General features: G+C 33.1%; 2 protein-coding genes and 1 pseudogene across 4 annotated transcripts; 1 reads left to right on the forward strand and 2 right to left on the reverse strand.

The window, feature by feature from the left end:
* The first annotated feature begins 947 nt into the window (after positions 1–947).
* LOC120210323 (trihelix transcription factor ASR3-like) lies at positions 948–2,246 on the forward strand. 3 transcript variants are annotated; one of them, XM_039209088.1, is made up of 3 exons: positions 951–1,477; positions 1,583–1,696; positions 1,814–2,246. In XM_039209088.1, exons 1-3 carry the CDS (start codon positions 1,024–1,026, stop codon positions 2,173–2,175), a joined length of 930 nt encoding a protein of 309 aa, XP_039065019.1. In that variant the 5' UTR covers positions 951–1,023; the 3' UTR covers positions 2,176–2,246. The 3 variants fall into 3 exon arrangements, with proteins under 3 accessions (XP_039065020.1, XP_039065019.1, XP_039065018.1); XM_039209089.1 differs by having other exon boundaries at positions 948–1,696; positions 1,809–2,067; XM_039209087.1 differs by having other exon boundaries at positions 951–1,696.
* Positions 2,247–6,814: 4,568 nt separating this feature from the next.
* Positions 6,815–11,045, reverse strand: LOC120210324 (annotated as a pseudogene).
* A 995-nt stretch (positions 11,046–12,040) lies between these two features.
* Positions 12,041–14,592, reverse strand: LOC120210322 (BTB/POZ domain and ankyrin repeat-containing protein NPR1-like). The gene is made up of 4 exons (XM_039209086.1): positions 14,053–14,592; positions 13,124–13,877; positions 12,627–12,824; positions 12,041–12,482 (listed from the first exon to the last, which is right to left on the reverse strand). Exons 1-4 carry the CDS (start codon positions 14,590–14,592, stop codon positions 12,220–12,222), a joined length of 1,755 nt encoding a protein of 584 aa, XP_039065017.1. The 3' UTR covers positions 12,041–12,219.
* Positions 14,593–23,224: the final 8,632 nt, after the last annotated feature.

Below are 23,224 nucleotides of genomic sequence, written 5' to 3' on the forward strand. Positions count from 1 at the left end.
TAATCTCTTGCCCTAAAAGACGAAATCCTCATCTGTGTTTTACTTTTTACCCCCTAAAGGACAAAGCTGTCCTCTTCCTCCCATAATGTCCAAATTGATCCATAAATATTTTTGAGGGATATATATATATATATATATATATATATATATATATATATAATATAATTTTTTTATATAAATTATGAGGTGTATATAAATAAAGTTTTAGAGTGAAACTCATTGGTAAAATGATTAACTAATCGAATAAAATTTAAATTTTAAGATGAAAACGTGTGAACCCTAGACATCTCCATTTTTCCTATTTAAGTGACCTCAATGGTTAAAGTATCTATTATTATCTTTTGAGGTCCCGGATTCAAATACTGTGCATGCAAAGATATGACCATTTATTATTAAAAAATTAATTAAGAGTCTTTAAATAAATATTACTATGTATTCACCTCAAATTTATATATAAAAAGAGTGAATAGAGGTTATCCGTGTATTATTTATTGGCTTCATTAAAAATTAAAAAATGATATTTGTTAGAACTATAATAACTATATGTCAAGAGAACTTATAATAAATCATAATAGATATATGTGATAATTTAATAAATAGTCTATGTGATAAAAATGATTTTAATGATTTTGCTAAGTTTTTCCCTCACTTTCTGGGGAGAGTTTCAACTTTAATTAAACTCTCAAGATTTTCTCTTTTTTCGTGCTTTCTTAATGATTTTAAGGAGATGATCAAGTTTTAAAGTGCAGCAAAAGACTAGTATGCATAGATGGAGAAAGTTTCAAACACAACTTTCATGATCTTTATAATCTTTCAATCTTCCATTTTTGTGTTGAGAGTGATGTTTATGGAGTCAATCATCTTTAGCTTTAATTCCTTTGCCTCAAATGGAAAATCTATGTGATATTTGACCACAGACATCAAATCAGGTCCCAGAGAGTTTACACCTTTAGACCCCCTTGCTTCCCTTTCTTTCCCATCTTTGCTTTGTGTGTTGTTTTAGGATTATTGTGTTGCCATTACATGCACTTGATGATGATGATGGCGGATCAAGGCGGAAACAACGTGGTTACGAGGGAATACAGGAAAGGGAACTGGTCCGTCCACGAAACGATGGTGTTGATCGAGGCGAAGGAGATGGATTACAAGAGGAGGATGAAGAGAAGCAACGACGGCGAAGGGAGAGGCAAACCGACGGAGCTGAGATGGAAATGGGTGGAAGATTATTGCGGGAGAAAAGGGTGTTTGAGGAGCCAAAACCAGTGCAACGACAAGTGGGATAATCTCATGCGGGACTACAAGAAAGTGAGGGAGTACCAGAAGAGAATGGCAGCTGATAGTAAAGGAGGAGGATCGTATTGGGAGATGGAGAAGAACGAAAGGAAAGGAAACAACTTGCCTAGTAACATGTTGCGCCAGATATATGAGCGTTTAGAGGAGGTGGTGGAGAAGAAAGGAGCTCAAACGGTGGGGGCTAGTGGAGACGGCGGCGACGGTGGGTCAGATCCTAATATTCCCAACTTACCCTATGTTCTGGATAGACCGATGGCCATTATGCAACAAGAAGTTCAAGTTCCTATAGCGGCTGCTACTCCATTATCTCCGCCACCAGCACCGCCATCAACAGAACCTACGGCTCCTTCACCACTGTTACAACCACCTCCAATTTCATATGCTCAGCCACTGCCCACCGTAGGTACGTACTCTCTTTCTCTTTCCCTTGCCCTTGGTCGCATATGTTGCATGTTTTTTAGACCTATTTTTCACACCGTTTACATGAAAACCAACGTTCCTGTGTGATGGTATAGCTCAGATTCTGATACGAGTGAGTATTCAGACTCACCGGCAAAGAGAAGGAGAAGAAGAGGAGATAATGGTGAAGGCACCAGCGGTGGTACCGGCACCGGTGCCAACAACTCGAACGAAGTGAGCACCGCCACCGCAATCTCAAAAAGCGCTTCCATTATAGCCGAAGCCATCCAGGCTAGTGAAGAAAGAGAGGAGAGACGACATAGAGATCTCCTAAGCTTCCATGAGAGAAGACTAAAGATCGAAGAATCCAAGACAGAGATCAGTAAACAAGGCATCAATGGCCTGGTCGATGCCATTAACAAGCTTGCTAATTCCATACTTGCTTTAGCTTCCCACAAGAACCAATCATCAGCTCCAAAATGAGATATTATTAATCACATTGGTAGTTTGTATATTGTAATTGGTAATCTCATTTGTCATCTATGTTTCATGTTACATTCATCACTCTAATTCTGTATCTTCGTTTTCCAGTGTTTAAACACATTTTGTGTTTAAACACAAACTAGGGGCTTGGTTGTAATGGCTATAAATAGTGAAATTTAAGCCAATTGTTGTGGATTTGGGTTCAACAACTATATCTAGAGGTGAGAAAAGGATGCATTTATTGTACAAATCTTTGAATTAATTCAATTCAGTCCATAAGTGCTTGACATCCAAATTTGTCATACAAACTTGTAACTTCTTTACCTTTATGGAGATATTAAGGTAATATATATTCAAAAAAATTTATTTTATTGACAATATACATATTCTTTTACAAATTAAGATCCTTCAATGAATTCATATATATATATATATATGATACTTACACTCGAGTTTAAGGAACATTAATTAGACTTTGGAGAGTGAACCGCACATACCATGGTGAGGGAAGTGGAAATAGTTGGGAGATAGCAACTCATCTTATCATTTATGAGGTAGAAATATCGTTGTTGCAGCAAACTGAGAATTGCAGTGACCAGTACTTCTTTGGTACTGGTCAAAAGGCGACCAGTCAATGCATCTCTGAACAGCTCTGTGTGGTGTGGTATGAGGGATGTCTGCTTCCATGAAATTTACAGAAATGCCATTCTAGGGGGGGGCACTATTATTGGAGTTGTAGGTTCTTATTGTATTGTATTTTCCCTGTGGCCTGTGACAAAAGTTGGTTCTTTGTTTCTCTTTTTCTCTTTATTTTTCCACCGAGAGTTGAGATTGAAGAGAAAAGAAGGATGAATGAGGCCCTTATTGGCTAATATGGTAGCCCTTTGGTTTGTAATTTTCTGACAAAAGGGTTCTTATATGCAGCTTTATAGTGTTATTATTATGTTAGAGAGCCTGGATATATAAATTGCCATTCTCAGCCTGTTCCCCCCACTTTTTTTCACCAGTTACTATTTACCCCTCCCTCTATTTGACTTATCTGGTTAAATAATCATGTTTTCAGAACTGGATCGGTTAGCGAACCCGCTATGCTACCGGTTTAACCGATCGAACAGGTCTGACCAGTCGGAAGAACCGGACGACGTCATAATTATTTAAAAAATTAAATAAAAATATCAAAAATATTTAATAAAAAATAATTTTTATATCACAAGTTATATTCAAAGCAAGTCATAACATATATAAAATTAAAAACCATAAAATCAAGTGAAACAAAATGATTCAAATTAACTACAACATAATATTTAAGGTAAAACATAACATAGAAACATAGAAGAGCATCTCAAAAGTCTAAAGAGTAAAAATATGAGAACAAAACAATCCCACATTACTAAGAAACATAGAAGAGCATCACAACTAACTTCTATAAATAATAGAGGTAATTTGGCATTCAAAATCATGGAGTCTTTTGGTGAGCATTGAGTGAACTATTCTTTCACTTCAATCAAGTTCGAATTTTAGGCTTCAATTGAGCTTCTAATTTTTTTTTTATTTCAAGCCTTTTTGAGTTCAAGTTTCAATATTATATTTCGAGTTCAAGTTGAACTTGATAATTTTTAACTTGTGAGTTTGAGTGGAGTTGAGCTTACTTTTAAAGTTTTCAAGTTCGAGCTCATCAATACTCGAGTTCGACTTGAATCGTTTAACAAACGACGTTTGGTTTAATTTTAAAAAACAAAAAAAAAACAAAATTTTCGGTTTTTCCGGTTTTTTCCTATTTTCAGCCGGTCCGGTTCGAACGGTTCAGCGGTTCTGACCGGTTCACTAGTAACGGTTCAACCGGTTTAGATTAAACCGGACTAGGCAACGATTCCCGATTGAACCGGTCCGATTTTCAAATCAGAATAAATAATGTTAGCGATTTTTTTTAATTAAGGTATTTGGAAATTATTTTGATATCTAAATCATTTGTTATATTGTATGTAAAATTTATCACGTGAGGATAGTTTTATAAAATATAATAAATAATTAAAATTCGTCATTCTCATGATAAGTTCCATAAATTTTTGTTTCATTTCATATGAAGAGTTTTATTTTCTTAATATATTTTATGGAATTCGTCACTCCCATGTGACGAGTTTTTCATACACTGTAACATATAATCTAGATATCAAAATAATTCTCTAACACCTCCAACTTTTCAAAAAATTTCCCACCCACAATATTCCTAAAATTTTAACCTATTTTGTTACTACTATTTGGTTAAATGATAAGGGTAAATATTTGTAATTAAAGGTATAAATGAATATAGTGTTCGTGAATTATTAAGTTAAATAAATTAGTATGAATAAAAATTTTATGTTCAATAAACGAATAAACATGAATAAAGGTGTATTCGATTAATTTATGTTCACGAACTAGCTTATTTATTGAATTGTTATAAGCTTCTTTACTCATTTCTTCTTTTTCTTTTTTATATTATAAATATTGGCAAAAATAGGGATTAAATTGACATAAGGTGAACTTTGAACTTTAGATTGTGAAGCCTAAAGAACTTAAGGAATAGTGGTATAGTTTCACCATTTTTTTTAACATGCTACAAAAAGAAGGTATTGGTTGCCGAACATTAAACGAACGTTAAACGAATATATTCACGAATGCTAAACTAATGAACATGAACACCTTTAAAAACTAAATAAATGAAGACGGATACGATAGAGAAAATTTAAATAAACACGAACCAAATATGAATAGGTTCAACAATAAATAATCGAACATAATTTCATTCTTTAAAACTCATTTCATTTAATTATAACTTCATTAATTTCATTTACATCCCTATTTATAACATCGTTAATTATTCGCTGATTTATAAGGGTAAGTGAGTTGTGTTGTGTATGCATGTGAAAGAGTTTTTTTTTTTTTTGAGAAATTAAATGCAACTGGCAGGCAGTGCAGGGGAGGGGGGGCCCATTGATGCCAGCATGAGCTAGAAATGGAGGACCATGACCTTGCAAAGATGCCCGTATAATCAATTAAAGAAGAACAACAACAAACTCCATTGAGCTATCCTTGTGCTGAGAGTCTGAGACTCCAGGTATAAATGGCAAATCTGCTTTTGCTTCTTGCTTGCTTACTTCAAACATGATTCTTCTTTAAAAAAATATGTTTTTTTCTTCTTCTGACATGACAGATCATCAGCATATATTAAGAAAAGAGATGAATGAAGGAACAAGAATCCCACAAGAAACATGAAAATTTTCAAGCCGTATGGCTCATTCATTTGCTTTACACCATCTCTACACACATTTCTGCCCTAAGGGTGCGTTTGGTTCACGGAATATAAGATATTCCGTAAGATTATCAGTGGGAATAAAAAATTACCAGAGAATAAGATTATTGAGAATGTTGTATTTTGTGTTTGGTTGGTTTAGCAAGAATGTAAGATTACCGTGTTTGGTTAAATGAATAAAAGATTATTGTAATGTATATTTGACCAAATTATCCTTATTATATATTTGTATAATATTACAAATTGTAAAATATTTATATATTTTCTTTAAAAAATTAAATTCATAATATTTATATAATTTTTTTACAAAATTAAAAATAAAAAAAAATTAAATATAAAAAAAATTAATGAAAGGGTAAAAAAATTTTAACCTCTGAACTTCATATAAAATTTCAATTATAAATTTTTTTTTGTAAATCTAAAATAATTTAAGGATAAATTTGTAATTTAACCTTCGTATAATTTTTATTATTCAATGACAGAATAAGGATATTTTTGAAAAAAAATAAAAATTTAAGGGCATTTTAGTCCAAAACGCCGGTAATGTTACAATACCTAAGTGAAAGGGGGTAATCACATTCCCAGTAATATACCCCAAAAAATCTACTATTAGTAATAAAACATTACCGGGAATAAATTCCCAGCCAACCAAACATGGGAATATGGGATTCTCATCCCATGAGAATCCATGAGAATCCCGCAATCCTTAAATCAAACACCCCTAAACGTCTTGTCTTTATAGACCCTAGAGTCGTCTAAGAGATTTAGACTCTTTATATTTCTGCCCTAAAGGTTTTTGTTGCAGAACTTTATGACATCAATTAAAAAAAATTGAAATAATAAAGAGCTCCTCTATTGTTGGGTCTCAACACTTTGATTTCTTCAGTTAGGCACAGTTGTCTGTTTAAGATTTGTTCTATTAATGGGGAAATATATCTGGGAAATTCATGAAAGGTTTGAGATAGATGTTTCTGCACATTATCTTGTCTAATAGTTTTTTGTCTTATTTGTTTCATGTTGTTGGCTTGCATGCCCCTTCGGTCCGTCCCTGTCGCATCCATGTTTAAATATGAGCTGTATACAATTATCGAACATGTATGCTTTAGATAAAATGAAAATAACATATCCAGTGTGTCAATCAAGTGACAGTCATAACCCTGCTGCTAAAATGAATAAAGGGACAGTTCTGAAAATCCTCACTATGTTAATCAAGTAATGTGAGTAGCCAAAGATTTCATTGCGAACTCAAAATAATCAATAAATGTTCAAACATCACAATCTTGATGTCAGTTTTGACAGGAAATTGTGTTTATGGAAATGAAATAATTAAAAGATATGGTGCAGGTATACAGATAAATACATTGGAACCATTTACAACAACAATTCCATCTAAATCGTCTGGAAAATCGGATCAGACTCAAATTTCTTTTACTTTACTACTCGGATTTCGACCTTTTCTTTCTTATCTATGGTTTATACATATGGAAGCAGTGGTAGAAAAAATGTACAAATCTCAGGCGGAATGATACCTGAAAAACATTAGACATCTATTCCCAATATCCGTCACCGTCACCGTCCCCGTCACCACCTCTTTGTTAAAACCTTCACCACGCCTCTAAAAATCTTCCCAAACCATATCAAGTTCATGATGGCTAACACGGATGGCACCCCGAAAACCAGCATATAGCCAAAGGCATGCATCTTGATCACCTATTTGAGCCAATCAAGTCAAACAGATTCTTAGCAAATACTTATAACAAATGAAATATTCAGTTATGCCGGAATTGTTCAAACAGTTTACTGTCAGGTTACGGGTTGACCAAGGACGTACAGGCGTATTCAACGAAGGGTCAATATCGGGATGAAAGGGAGACGAAGTAAAAGAGCCGTGCATACACAGAAAGTGGAGGTTTTTTTACTGTCAATTCTGGACCATGGAGGCTGGGATCAATTCTAGCTGGAGCTTTCGTAAACTGTTAAGCATGAGGCCACAAGCTGCCTCTATTCTTGCTTCTGGTGCACAATCAATCAAGGATATTTGGAACCTAATTCGCAACAAAGAGAACAAGGTCACTTGGCATAAGTTGATCTGGTTTCCTCTTCACATTCCAAAGTATAGTATTATTATTTGGATGGCATTCCTTGATAGATTACCAACTAAAGACAGGTTGATTCGAATGGGTTTCAATATTGATGGTACATGTGTGTTTTGTCATGGCTTGATGTAAACTAGAGATCACTTGTTTCTACACTGTACTATGGCCAGTTCGTTATGGAACGCTGTTTTGAATTTCAATGGCATTTGCAGAGGATACTGTTCATGGGGTACTCACATTTCGTGGGCTACAGCTTCCTGGAAAGGTAAATCTTTACTAACCACTATCATGAAGTTAGCTTGGACCACTTTTACATACATTATTTGGGAGGAGAGGAACAAAAGAATTTACCAAAGATGCTCAAGAAGTTTTGCAGACTTACTCCTTGCTATTAAAGATTCTGTTGCTATTCAACTTAGGGGTAGGGAAATTAATAGAAAAGACTATGTCAATAGCACACTTTGTATGCAATGGGGTATTGATTACTGATGTTTTGTTTTGTTGTTTTGCTTGTAAGTAGTGGTATTCTTATAAGAACAGGCTGTATTTTTAAAGCAGTTTCCTGCTCTTGGATATAAAATTCTGATTTATCTCAAAAAAAAATTACCTGTGTATAATGCAAGTACACATGATAGAACATGTAGCCAAATAGCAGAACTCTTGCAATCTGCAATTTAAAATTTACTTCAGTTACTACGAATAGCAGAACATATCCATTTTACCACGAAAATAAAACCGTTTAGCTCACCAGCCAAGCCAAAAAGATAACAACACCATTAATGAGATATGCAGTGGACCTCTTCATACCAGCTGTGTCAAGATACCTTCATCAAAGAAACAGGAGAGAGTTTAATTTAACATCAAAATTTCAACAAATATAAATCTTACTAATTCAAACTAACCATCTTATGTTAATTTCAGGAGTTGTCACCTCGGATGTAAGAACCATGTATGTATAAAGCTGCGCTTCTCCAGTAAACATTGAATACGCCACTGCAATTCCCGAAAGTGTGTGATGGATAACCTGCAATCAGATGCTAGTATCTTATTACTTATCATCTCTTAGCATTGATATACTACATGCACATAAGCACTTTTAAGCATGGGAGACCTGAAAATTTGTGGCCTGGTTCACCTTAAATTATTACCGGTTCTATAAATACTCGACTCTATTCAATTAATGAATCAAAAGGGTTTAAGTTGAATGACGTGAGGGAAACATGAACGGTTACCATCATTCTTTAAAACAGTAACACAAAACAGATAATAAAATGTAAGCCAGAGTGATATCGACATAGAGAATACACTTACATATTCTTTTCCACCTAAAGAGCGATACAGCCACAAAATCATTCCAAGATCTGAAAGGAAGTATCCAACAGAAACCTGTAAAATAATAGTAACAAATATTATAGGAAGTCCTTGGATCAGTACCAAGAGTAGCACTCGATTTTATACAGGAAAGTGAACGAAGAAGCTGCAAACAGCCATAGAGGACTTGCATCCTCGAAATGTTTAGAGTGAAATAGGGCTGATTGCCACTCTGTAGTTTGTTCTAAACATATGCTAATCACGTTCATGCAAAAGTTGAAATGACAAAAGAAACATTCTTCTTCAAAGCAACTATAAGCATATAAATAAGCATCTAACATACATCCTAGTTCACGGATGAAGATTTATACTGTGCAGATAAAATGTCCACATAAGGTTAACACTTACCCCTAACCCAAAAGTAGAAAGTGGTGGGCTTCGGAAGACGAGAAGACCAGCAAGTTCATCAGAAAAGAGATTCGACCCAAACACGAAGTACAACGACAAAGCGGAAATAAAAACAGCATGAACTGTAGATATGCCACTGCCAAAAACATGTTAACGAGCAATGAGAGATAGAACATGGTAACATGAGCAGAAAAAATAAAGAGAAACTAGATCATGCACTATACTAACCGATTGTTCCACTCTACTCGTTGAATTTTAGTAAGACCAGGGTAAGTCTTGCTGTAAAACTGCTGATTAACTGGGTAAGATCATAGGCCTGAGGGATGAGGAGAAATATGTATAATGAATATAAGGAAACGAAGGAAAAGCATCGGATGATTTAGTTAAAAACTCGATATACCACTTTGCAAGCAAGAATGCCACCAAGGATAGAAGTGTATGGAATGAAGGGTCTGCAAATAAGTAGTTCTTAACCAACAACTGAGCCTGGTTATGGTAAGGCTTTATAGCCATCACTGTCTGTTTAGGCACTGTTCTCATAATTGAATCTCGAAATCACCCTAGAAACATGAGTATCTTCTCTTAGTCTCCTCCCTCCTTCAATGACCAATTCCATAATACAAACAAGTAGTCAGAGAGAATAAAATTAGATATTCAGAAGGTTTCTACAATCTACATTTGATACTAGGTTTTTCTACACAGATACTAATATTTCCATCCTAATCCAAGACATATAAGGAATAAATTATTTTTCTATTTAGCAGCTTCATTTCAAGCAAGCTAAAGCAAACAAGAAACAACCAAAATACTAAAGGTTTAATTAAAATGAACAAAGTGAATACTAATGGAAAGATTCAGATCAAACGAACATTTCCATTTCAGGTAAGTTAATGCAAGTAAGCAATGAGAAAGCACTGAAATTTGAAGTAATCCATTTGGAGAACAGCTAGCAAAATAAAGCAATCAAAAGTTAACACAATAGAAGCAAAATAGCTGAGAAATCTGATAAATGTGCTTATCCTAAGCAAGGGTCACTTACACGAAGAAGCAACCATCACATCTAAATATAACGCAGTTGGGTATTCAGAGGAAGAAAGAAAAAGAAAAAGAAATCTTTGGAAGAGAAATCCAGAGACCATAAAAAAGGGTTTTTCCAGGGCTATTCAGTGGACAAGACCCAGAAAAAAGAAAACTTCAAAAACCCAGTACTAAAGAGCAAATACGGGCACTTGATAAAATGGCAAATCAATGGAAAAGTGAAGAACAACCCATGAAAGAAGAAGGCACAAAACTAAAACATAAAATAGAAAAAACAAGGAGAGAAATCAAATCATTGTATACCAAAAAAAACTAAAGAAAATAAAAGTTGCAGTGGCGCCAACCGTGAGATTCAATTAATGTAAGAAGTCTATTTTAGAATCTCCAACCAACTCAGCAATAACCAAAACAATTGAAGGATTAAAAAAAAGGGGGAAAAAAAAGAAAGTAAACAAAAGAAGCTGAAGAAGAAAGATGAATCGGTGGATATACTTGAGGGGTGATGAGTCATGGGATTATTGGCTGATGAAAAGTTTGGTGTGTCAACTTATTTGATTGGTTTTGGGCACTTGACAATGTGGTGGAGTTTGCCATTGTGATCTTATCCCTTGCAAAATCCGGGGAAGATATAATGAGCCAAAAAAAATGGGAAACGTGTGACACTTGTTTTTCTGGGTTTTGTTTATATGTTGGATTTTCTTTAGATTTTCCATAAATTATGTTATCATTTTGCTTGGATCAAAGCTAAAAGTGATGGAATTTGATTTCATTACTCTTTTGTTTTTAACCATGTGGGTTAAAAACTCTTTGACATGGTATAAGGACATTGTTATTCACATGTGATACAATCTTATATTAACACGTCATATACCAACTGGATAGATTTCTAGACCAACCAAACACACGTATGTGTCTTTTCTATTAATATTAATTTTAAAAGTGTGATATCAATTGATTTAGCTTTGAGTAAATGAGATGGATGTGTTCTACCACAGTGCATGGTTTGATAGAGATCTTAATCAAAGAATTGAATCAAAATGAAATAAAGTCGTTCATTTCAACCACGCTTTTGCATTCTTTCTTTTCAAGTTAGTTTATTAAAATCAGTTAGGAATTTAATTTTTATACATTTCATATTAGTATAAACAAGTAAAATAATTTCAGTGTTACAGAAAAACAATGTAAATAGTAACATAGATTTCTTAAATCGGATAAAAAAGTGAATTCAATAATTTTAGTATAACTATAAATATCTGATTAATTGATCGATTTATTTGAATCAGATATAATAAAAAGTGCAACAAATTGGGAACAAAGTGTGTGAATGGATGATTGCATGTTCATGGTAAAAGTTGCACATAATCTAAGTGAAGAATAAAGGTGGATTCCCCTTTGCTCCATCTGGCTAAGCTAAGCTAAAAATTCTTCCCTTACTGCCAGATGAAGCTTCTACTTTCCAGAAAATAAATAAGCAATTCATTATTCTTTTACAGGCATCTGATGCGTTCAACAAAACGAGCAGTTCTACTTTTGCATGGTATATATTCATCGAAATTCTGGAATTCTTTAGTAATGTTATGAACGCGTAAGGATCGGAATCAGACGACGGGTCAATGCGATTGTTAAAGACGATTTCGACAGTGTAGATTGCTATCGATGCAGCAAATAAAGAAATGTTAAAGGAAATGAATCATAGTTGAGAGAATTTTCTATCATCATAGATCTCTAAAGTCGCTAATGAGCATAAAATTCATGTAGGTAATTAATGGTATGTATAACTTTTGCTGCCTTTATCACCAGGGGTTGCTTATAGAACAAGTTTTCGTTGCGATATCCTAGCAGACAAAAGGAATAATTATAAGTTTTGCTCACGAGAAACCCTTACCGACGTACTTTTCTTCATAATTTTCTGTACTTGTAGGGGTCACCGTCTCGTAAGGATGATGATGACGATGATGAAGACAGACTGTTGCAGTTAAACTCAGCCTTGTCCTTGTTAAATGCCTTCTGGACGTCCTCTTTAAGCTCTCTGAAGCGTGTTCTCTCTTTCGTTTGCTCCTCCGAGGTGCCTGTCTCGAAGTAAAACAAATCGGGAAGGTCATCCTCCATGAATTTATCAAGCACTTCCGAGCAATGAGGGAAGTAGCGCCGACCCATCTCCACTGCAAAACAACCGACATGATCGGATTAAGACAATAGCTGCTAAAGAGTGCTTGTTTGGACAGGATATCGACAAAACGAATCACTGAATGCAAAATCGAAAAAAAGAGGACCTAAATACAAGGATATTTAATGCGTTAGCTCACCTGTTTTCATAAGGGTATCCATCCTAGCAAGAATTCTTTTCTTCTGCATAATGGGTGTCTCATTCAAATCAACCTGCCTTAAGTTCCCATTTGAACTTTTTGATGGAAGACCATTAGCAAGTTCGGAGGTTGTTTCGGCATGTGCTATGTCAATGGCAAGTTTTGCTTCACTCGGGAAAAGTAACCTTGCCAATGCCACTGCAATAGACAGAGTTAAACCTCAGACTATGAACCGACAATGAGCACTTGCAGAACGAATGTTACTATTTATCCAGTTCATGGTTATCTTCACAAGCACCGTACTACTCCCACATATTCGATATCACATGTCAAAGACAAATTACAGCACATAATTGTCAATTCATGAACAATTTATTACTAGTAAATGATTTCAGATCGACAACAATTATACTCCATTATGAAATGTTGGGAAACACAATACGATAAACCGATTCTAGAGACAAAGATCCGTATGAAATCCCCACAGAAAGTAGTACCTCTGTTCTCTAAGTACAAAAGTCTCATGTGCAGATCATCAGCCAATGAATGGGAGGTGACAGAAACATCCCCGGCCATTGGATTTCGCCTCATTTCCCTCTCTAGAACATCAATGCATATCCGGTCCTTATTTGTTTCCTTCCCTTGTTCTGTTTCTGCATGATAGTCCTTCGGTCTTGTCAACCTCCGGCAGATGTTAACAGCACTCAGTCCATCGAACGTCAACGTTGAAGCAAAGGCCCCCTTGGCTAGGAGTGACATTATCACCGATGGTTCTTTACGCATAGCAGCTATGTGAAGAACTGCATAACCACGAGAATTTCGCAGGTTGACATCAGCCAGATGCAGGCCAAGGATCTCAGAGACAACCTTGGGGTCACAATATGCTGCAGCATAATGGAGGGCAGCAGCAGCATCCAAAGTTATGTCAGATTCGGTTAAAAGTAGTTTAACAAGTTCAACGTCATCAGAGTCTAATGCTTTGAGTATTCTCCGGATTCTTTTTTCCCTCAAAGGATCAACCAAAGTGTCGTTGTCTTCAGCATCAGATGGAAACTTGCGGCGAAGCAAACGAATACTCTCTGCAACTTCATAAGGAAGCTCTTTCTCGATACAGTTGCTATCAAGATCCGACTTTGCCACTCTATCAACACATTGAGAAACAAGCTGACTGCACTGACAATGGAAGGCAGCCACAAGGATCGGGATGATATCTTCGACTAGGGCTTTCTCAACGAAATTAAGAAGACGTCGCTGCAAATGTGTACTAAAATGAAATAAGTAGCAATTCATTCGTAGTCTAAACAAGTTGAAAATGTTGTATCCATGCTTCAGTTCGATATATTTACTACACATATATAACTATAACTATGATATATCACAAGTCAACTATAACTATAACTAATCACCATGCTAATCATATGCTTACCTGAAAAAGTGGGACAAGCTCCGGTACTTGAAATATCGATGACGCATACATCAACTCGACCGCAAAGTTGATGGCAGGACGACAAGCGTCATGAGCACAAACATTATCGACACATGTGGAAACCTCCATGGGAGAAGGCTTGAGCTTCCCGGTATACAAATAACTCAATAAAACCTGGAAAGCTTCAAGTCCAATCTTGCCATAAGGCAACAAATCAGACATATTATAACTCGGTTTCCCATTAGACTCAGATCCTTTCTTGAAGACCTCATCGAAAAACTTACTCCTAACAGCTAAAATACATCTATGAACACCAACAGGAGTACCTTCAACAACTATATCAGCATCACTAAAAACAGGAGAGTTGTCAACAATGAGTTGCTCCAAGCTGGAGCTGAGCTTGCTCAAACTTATGGCTCCAAGGTTGGTCCCAGTTTCTGGGACTGGGAAGGGAGGTATGTTGTAAGTAATTGAGCCATTTGATAGATGAGAAGATGAACTGAAACTCAAAGAAGATGATGGCTCAGAAAAATAAGCCATTAAAATCTGGGGAAAATTCTTACTTCATGAACAATAAAAGATCCAAGCTTTGGTCCCCAAATATCCAACCCAAGTCAATTGAAAACAGTAAACAGAAAACTGTGTACAAACCCCAAAATAGAACAGTTAAACAAAAAAAAGTTCAAAAAACTAACAATTATTCCTATATAGTTCTTGCTTTGTTTATTTTTAGAAAACAAGTGTTCAAACAAATTCAACACAAAACTGAGTCTTCTGGGGATCTAAACTGATATCACATCATTGCAATTTTTTGACAGCATTATTTTTATCAAATCACATGGGGTGAAAACAATTATACCCAGGCATAAAATACTAACTTGCTTGAATTTTCCAGGCCCTTAAATTAAGCCAATAAGTGGGGGGAATTTAAATTAAAAAAATGGAAAAAGGAAAAGTTTTTAAAGGAGGATCAAGAATCAGATCCTGGAAAAGGAAGAAAAACCCATAAACATTCACCTAATTTACATCATAAACATGCAATAAAAATCGAGACTTTGGCAAAGATCAAAGCTAAATTCGGTTTCTTTTGGTGTTAATGATGATGAAGAAGGAGGTAAAAATATTACATTAAGAAAATAACGATTTTTATGAAATTTCGTTTCTTTGCCGGGGGGGAGAGAAATGAAGACGGCTCCATGACGATGAAGCTGAGGTGGCAAATTGTACCCTGTTTTGGATGACGTCATAGGTGGCATCACATACCTGTGGGAACACTCCCGGTTGTTAGCCTTGTGTACGATACACATAAAAAATCGGTTTCGGTATAATTTAAATTTAAATTTAGGGTATGATTGTTTGTCGTAATTGAAATTACGAAATTGGTTTTTCTTGAATTTTTGTGTTTGTTTCCGAAAAATAGTTTTCCGTGTTTGTTTCACGTAATTCGTTTTTTGGAAAATATTTTCTCCTGTTTGTTTCACGTAATTGATTTTCTGGAATGTAATTCTTTTTCCTAATAACAGAATTTCCTTTTTCCTAGTGAAATAAAATATTATAAATTATATTAATTATTTATTAAATTAATAGTGTTATATTATATTTTAATAATATTTTAAAATATACTAATTAATATTTTTAAAATATAATATAACACTATTAATTTAATAAATAATTAATATAATTTATAATATTTTATTTCACTAAAATATACAAAAATTATTATTTTTATTAATAAAATTATAAAAATAATATTTAATAATAAATAAATTATTTTAATATTTTAAAATAATAATATTAAGTTTTATGATAAATAATATTATTTATTACATTTAATATTTGTAATAAATAATTTTTAAAAAACTCTTCTGGAAAATGGTTTAAATAACATCTTCCAAACATCATAAAACGTTTTCCAGATGTTTTTCAGAAAAATGTAATTTATTTTACGGAAAACAGAAATGTAATTCATTTTTCAGAATTCAAATTACAGTAATTCATTTTCTAGTTCCAGTAATTCAAATTCCAGTAATTCATTTTCCAGAAAACCAATTACAGCCAAACAAACAGACCCTTAAATCAAATCATATTAATATTAATAAATTTAATTGATGGAATATTTATTAATATTTTAATAAGAACTAAAATTTTGTTTGTAGTTTTGCTTTATTTTTAAATATAAATTGAATATTTTATAATATAAAAATAATTATTTTTTTATCAAATTGAGTTAGATTAAATTTTAATTTAATGTAATTTTATTAAAATTTAGTTCCAACACATAAACTAATCAATCTGTTACTACATATGAACAAATTTTGAGTACATAAATTCAATAAGTGGTCTCATTAATATAAGATAATTAGGGATGGGTATGAGTAAGGTCTCGACCGACTCGACCCGAAAATTTTACATCATTCACCGACACCAACATTTTACATCCTTCACTCGATCTGACTCGACCCAAAAAATATATCCTCCAGCAGACTTAAACTCGACCTAATTTTTTTAGATAAAATCCGAATTCAATCTGACCAAACCCGAAATAATAATAAAATATTATTTTTATTCAATAAAAGTAGTGATTTAATTGAAAAATAATAATAAATAGAGATGTATTATTATAATTATTACTAAATATATAAGGTAAAATTATATTTTTTTCCCGGTTCGGGTCGGTGTTTTTCACCCTAAATCCAATCCGACCCAACCCAAACCCGATTTTTTTAAAAAAAAAAATGTTTGGGTCTCATGCCATCCCTAAAGATAGCATGTTATTTATAAGCGATTTAAGTGAAAAATATTGTCCCCAGGATATATATATATCAGGTTAAAATCACACCAAGAATCATAAGAAACCTACAGGTATATATGTAATGGAAAATTTAAGAAATTGCTTAATATCATTTTTTCCATTATATTTTGACTTAGCTTTGAGTTTAGTTCTTATATTATTTTTTACTTTTTAAAATATTTTATTATTACTATAAGAATTTAAGCACGAATAATAAATATAATATAATTATAAAAAAAGAACAACAATATTTAACATGAAAAAATCTTTTCGAAAAAAAATTATGGACAAAAAGAGAAGAAAATCTATTATTCCGAAAAAGAGTGTAAAAAGATTTACGTATAAACACGATTTAGGAGTTAATCAAATTACTTTTGAATCGTATTTCATAATATAATTATAAGGTTAAATTTTCTATTTACAACATAAATTTACATAAAAAATTGTCCAAACTGAGTTTTGTACTCTTCATTAACTTGCAAAGAAAATAAAAGAAAATTTTACACAAACTGAATTTCATCAGCTGTATCCGTCACCATAAATCTTTATTTTAATTTTAAGTAATTTTTTTTCTTAATCATAATAGAACTGATAAAGAAAACTAATTCACACAACTTTAACAATTACACTATATATTTTGTTTTAATAGTAAGATAAATAAGGTAAAGTAAATGACACATTTTAAATATTTATAATAATATAATATAAAGTAGATTAGGTGTCGTGTATGTATAATATTGAAAAACATGTCAAATTTTGCATGATCTTAATGGTTAAGATATTTATTGTTATTCTTTAAAGTTTAGGTTTCGAGTATAATTTATGTAAGAATATAAACTTTTATTTTCAAAAGATTGAAAGTTTTTTAATAGATATTATATTATATCTACTCCAAAATTTTTCGAAAAAATGTTAGGCTCATTCAAATTTCTTTAAATGTAATAATAATTTTATTTTTTAATAATTTTGTAATAAATAGTTATCATAAATTAATTTACATTTTGACGTGAAAAATGTGTGTGCATTTGTGAGGTCGGCAAGGAGAGAGAGAGAGAGAGAGAGAGAGGGAGGGAGAGAGAGAGAATCCAATACCTATAGTTATTGCAGTTTCAAAGATCCTTCCTTTCCACAGTAACATTTACAAATTGAAAGCTCCTTTAAATTATTCTCATTCTTTCCTTGAAAAAATTCCACTCGATTTGTTGAATTTGCATTCACATATGAATCAGTTTATTGTTATAAATTATTTAAGAAAAATTAAAATTTGAATTAAAATAACCTTTTTGGGATGAGTTTAAACAGTAGAAATCTATTATAATCGAAAAATTTATTAAGCATTTTTTAGAAAGGTAATGATAATAACTCGAGGAGAGTTCAGATTAATTGAGAGTTTGTTTATTATCGTAAAGAGAAAAGAGGTTTAGGGATCAAAAAACTTTTATCCTGACATAAAACTTGTATGATTCATAATCTCTAGCAACTTTTAATTTGGGTGAACTCTCTATGGGTGGTTTGGGTGCAAGCTTACATATTGAAGGAGCTGTGTGTTTAGCAGATTTTGCCTTGTCAAGGGAAAGGTTGAGCTTAAAAAAACTACTTAAGTTTAGGGATATGTTGTTGAATATTGGGATCCTATATGGCCTTATAAGGTTAAGGATGCATGAGAGTTGTTAACGAAAAAATAAGATAAAGTAAGAGGGCATAAGGTGATTTAGGTAGCGGGATTATACCTCAGCATAAATTCATCTTTTTTTTTTCTCGGCAAAATAAAGTTTATTTATTAAAAAGCCTAAGTCAAGAGTCTCATTAGAAACCTCCCTAAACTTAAGTGAAAAAAAAGAGTAATCTTGACTAGGAACAAAATACAACTCCAAACAAAACAAACACAAAACACACGAAGATGCCCCTTCAAATTATGAAACCCCTAGACTAAAGACAAGGCTGAGAACATTTCAACGTTACAACAAACAACAACCTTTGTGCAACAGCAACACCTTCAACTGACACTCTAAAAGACTTAACACAAACATCAACTCTAGAACCCCAACACAGACAAACCGAGCATAACGAAACAAAGCTAACATCATCTAGATGAAGAACAAAATACAGCTGCTTAACTCGACAAAAACGCTCCAGACCATACCTCGAAATTTTGATTGGTTATCGACCTAACCGACAAAGACAATGCCAGCTTAATAAGCAGAGCAGCTAACGAAGACTCCATCAACTGAAGAGGTCCTCTAGACCCGAAAAAACCAGCACCGTAAGCATCTACGACATTAACCAACTTCCATCAGAAATAACCCGAAAGCAATCGGTTTTACGCATAATCGTCTGTTTACTAAAGTGAGGATTATATCTTGAGGACTGTAGGGTAGCCTCACATACATTCTATGCGAAGAAGGCGAGAAGAAAGATCATGATCATATGTTCTTGTCCTGTAATTTTGTAAAGTAGGTTTAAGGCTTAGTTCTACAGGTTGGTGGATGAAATATGCAGGTCATGTCATGACTTGAGATGGTGTAGTTGGTTCAAGCTATGGTGGTGATATGTTTTTGCAACATGTTGTTAGAATTACTTGGACAACTTTTGTTTATTTTGTGTGATAAGAAAGAAATGGTAAGTTGCATGGGAAGAAACCTAAAAAGTCCAACTGTTTTTACATTAAATGTATTGTTAGAGATAGATTGTTGGGGCGTGGGATGGGATGCACTTTCACGCTGCGAGACATAAATAAATATCATTTTTAATTCGGAATATTCACTTTGGGAGTGATTAAAGCGGTGGTATAGGTTAAGCAAGGATTTTAATGATCATGTTAAGGAATCTATGTAGTTACATGCCTCAACTTGTTTTTAATATGTTAATCTATCATAAGTCGAGTTTTTATTTCTAAACTATTCTATTCGATTTTTAATAAAAATTTTTGTCTCGGATTGTTATACTTGTAACAACATTTCTCAATTATAACTAAAATTATTATCAATAATTTTTTAAAATTAAACATAACAACATTTTAAATCGAAAACACATTATAAACTAACCTTAAATTAAACCACAACACAGCCCAACTACTTTTTTTTTCTTCTTCTTTTTACATCGACAAAAGTTGCATGCTTTATTTGGACAGCATGCGATACTAGTAAACAAAGAGTTGGATTTTAGCATGCTTTGTGTAATAGCTTGAAATTTTTGCTATTGGATTTCACTTTAATTTTAATATGGAACTTACTATCAGAGTTATGAATAATGGTAGATTAAAAGAGGTTATAATGTATCTACTAAGGAAGTTTAAAAATTTAGATGACAAGAATTTCAAAGTTTGAGAGGTAAATTAATAATTTTTCCAAAATATGGGAAAAATTAAAAATTTTAAGGTCTTATGATAGTTAAAAGGATAACAGTTAAGAAGTTTTGGAGTGATTGGGATTCAAAAAGTACTAAATTGAAGAGAATATAAGAGTTCAGGGACTCAATAGTAGATTTTCTAAAAGTTAGAAAATTGGATTTGGAAAGATTAGTTTATTCCTAACTATTAGTTGTGGATTAAATTGAAATGGAATAAGATGTGAGGTGAAAAGGGATATCTAATTAATGTGTCTTATATTAAAAGGAAAAAAAAGGATGAAATTGACACAAGTGACAATATTTGGTACCAAAAGATAAAAGTTATGCTCTTCTTCCTCTTCCAAACCGTGCAATACCATAAAATAGAGAGATTTTTTTGTGTTTTCGTGTCTTTGAGAATTAAAGAAGAATATCAAAGTTTTGATCAAGAATAAAAAGAATTAAAGGAGAACATAATCCTCCTAATTAATTTTTAAAATATTAAAAAATTAATCGGTGAACAAATAGAATTACGATAAGACTAATAATGGGAAAAACCAACGATTCATGCCTTTTATTCATTATGCATGTTATAGAGAATATGATATTAAGTTTTGAATTTCAATACCTATAAAGGATGTTAAATTATATATGTGTGAAGAGGTTTGATGGGACGGTGGTCTTTATTAAAAAATTCAAATTCTCATCTAATTTATATATTTTTCAATATTTTTTTATTAATAATCTATTTTCGTCTCTTATAATATTATAAGTTCTCCTAACATAAAATCGTACATTCATATATCTTATACGTCAACAAGATTTCAATTTTCATATGAGGAAGTAGATTTCGTTGGTTGGTTAAGTTTGTTTATCTTTATTATCTCATATTCCCTTATGTCACGCGATCTAGATCCACTGGGAGTACTCTTCTTTATTCCATTGGAGTTTTTCTACCCTTTCCTCTAAGTAGGATTAGATTCAATATGATTTCCATTGTCCACAGTCCACATTGTATTGGGATGAGGCCATTGACTTGGACTCCCATTTTCCACCTCCTCTTATCCAGGGCTTTGAGAGGCCTTTGTTGGCCCATGGGGATGCCCATAGGCAATCATTTGGGTTACTTCTCAATTCATCTCTCGATATACACACAATATTCAATCATTTTCCGCTGAAAATACATCAACACACAGGCATGCTTTCCCCCATATATTTCTGAGTTTAGCAAAGTTTTGTTGACCAATTCATGGTGGTCCAACCACTGGAGCTACGGCCACCCACTCGGTACAGCCGATTGTTATGATGATGGGGTCACGTGGCAAATGCAATTTCCTTATGAAAAACAATCTTTGAAGCTAATAAATTAGTTTTCATAGTTTGATGTCATTGGATCCAAAAACAACTCAATACCTAAACTAGGTCAACTTTTTTTACTCATACATTTATCAAATGGAATCAACGTTTATTCGATCAATCAGTAAGTAATTCAGTATGTTTAAGTAGTGATGATCAGGGATTAGTTCAAGATAGATTAATTTTTGATCCACGTAAACCCAAGTCGATTATAATACCTCTCTTTCTGTCATCTGATTTGATTCTACTTAATTCGAAATTCAATCTGACTTTTAAGATAACAACTTTCTTATGACCTGATACATATACATATAATTTTTATTTTTACTTTGGATAAAATAGGATCTAATTGAAAAAAATTATAGATATAGGAGTATTATAGCAATTATGAAGAATATATAAGGCCAATTATACTACTATTTCCAAGTTGAGTTGGATCGAGTATTTTTTACCTTCAACTTGAAATCGACCCGAACCTGAATTTAAAAAATGACCTTGTAAGATCAAATTAGAATTTGTCGGATTCAGATCAAATGTTTATCCCTGTTTTTAAGTAAAGTTAAGGATTCAGATCAAACGTATAGAGAAAATTTTGAGTCTTATTAAGAATTTTGATCTTGACTTCAGATATAATCAAAATTTAATATGATTAAACACGAAGAATCTCAAATTAAAAAGTAAAGAAAGGTGATCGTTCAACTAGGAAAAGGAATAACAAAAAGGACATGTAGTTGCCTAGACATCTTGATTCTTCACCTATATCCTAAGTTTCAAAGTACTATTCCATTTCATATTTTCAACAAATCTCCCCACCCCCCAAAAAAAAACTCCCATACAATATAAAACAATGAATGTTGGGTAGTTGAGTTTTTGGTCACTGGGACCTTTTTTTAAGGATTTTTAAAAGTTCAAAAAGCAAGACAATCATTCCATCCCAATATGGGTGTTGGGTTGATTTGCACTCAACGGCTTTGAGATGCTGCAAAAATCTTCACACACACAAAAAGAACCCATTGATATTCAATGAAAAGGACTCAAAAGGTACAGTGTAGGGTTAGCGCAAAGGAGATTACTATATATATATATATATTGACAATGGGAGAGAGAATGTGCATGTGCTCACCCATATCTTTTATTACACGCCCTAGAAAAAGGAATATTGGCTCATCCTTATTGGGATTTTAATTGATTCAACATTGGAATAATGATCTCTTCACATACATACATATATGTGCCTTAAAAGTAAACACATGGCATGCTTTCAATTTCCCAAAATAAGGGGATTATGCATTGTGGAAGGATCCTATCTTTTATTATCTAACTTTGCTCTTGTGGGTGGGATGACAGGAAATGTGCTGTGGAGGGAACAAAAGAAGCAAAACATCAATATCAATGTGATGCACCAATGAAAAGTGCACCCATATTCCATTCACATATAGGGCTGCTTATAGCCTCTTAATTAGGTCCATATTTCACGTTCGTTGTGTGAACTCCATCCCCTTCAAAACCCCACCCTAGTATATGGAAATGGTATGACACACCTTTCCATCCCTTTTTCTAAACATGGTATGTATTCTTCCTATATTGTTTTAATGATTTTCTCTTCGATTACGCCTATTTGATAACACATTGGATTTGCATATGAACTTCATTAAAAGGTGAAATATCTTTTGATGATCTCGGATTCCTACAATCCCA

This window comes from Hibiscus syriacus, unplaced genomic scaffold, assembly GCF_006381635.1.
Source record: "Hibiscus syriacus cultivar Baekdansim isolate YM2019G1 unplaced genomic scaffold, ASM638163v2 tig00109923_pilon, whole genome shotgun sequence".
In the NCBI taxonomy this organism is placed as follows: Eukaryota; Viridiplantae; Streptophyta; class Magnoliopsida; order Malvales; family Malvaceae; genus Hibiscus; species Hibiscus syriacus.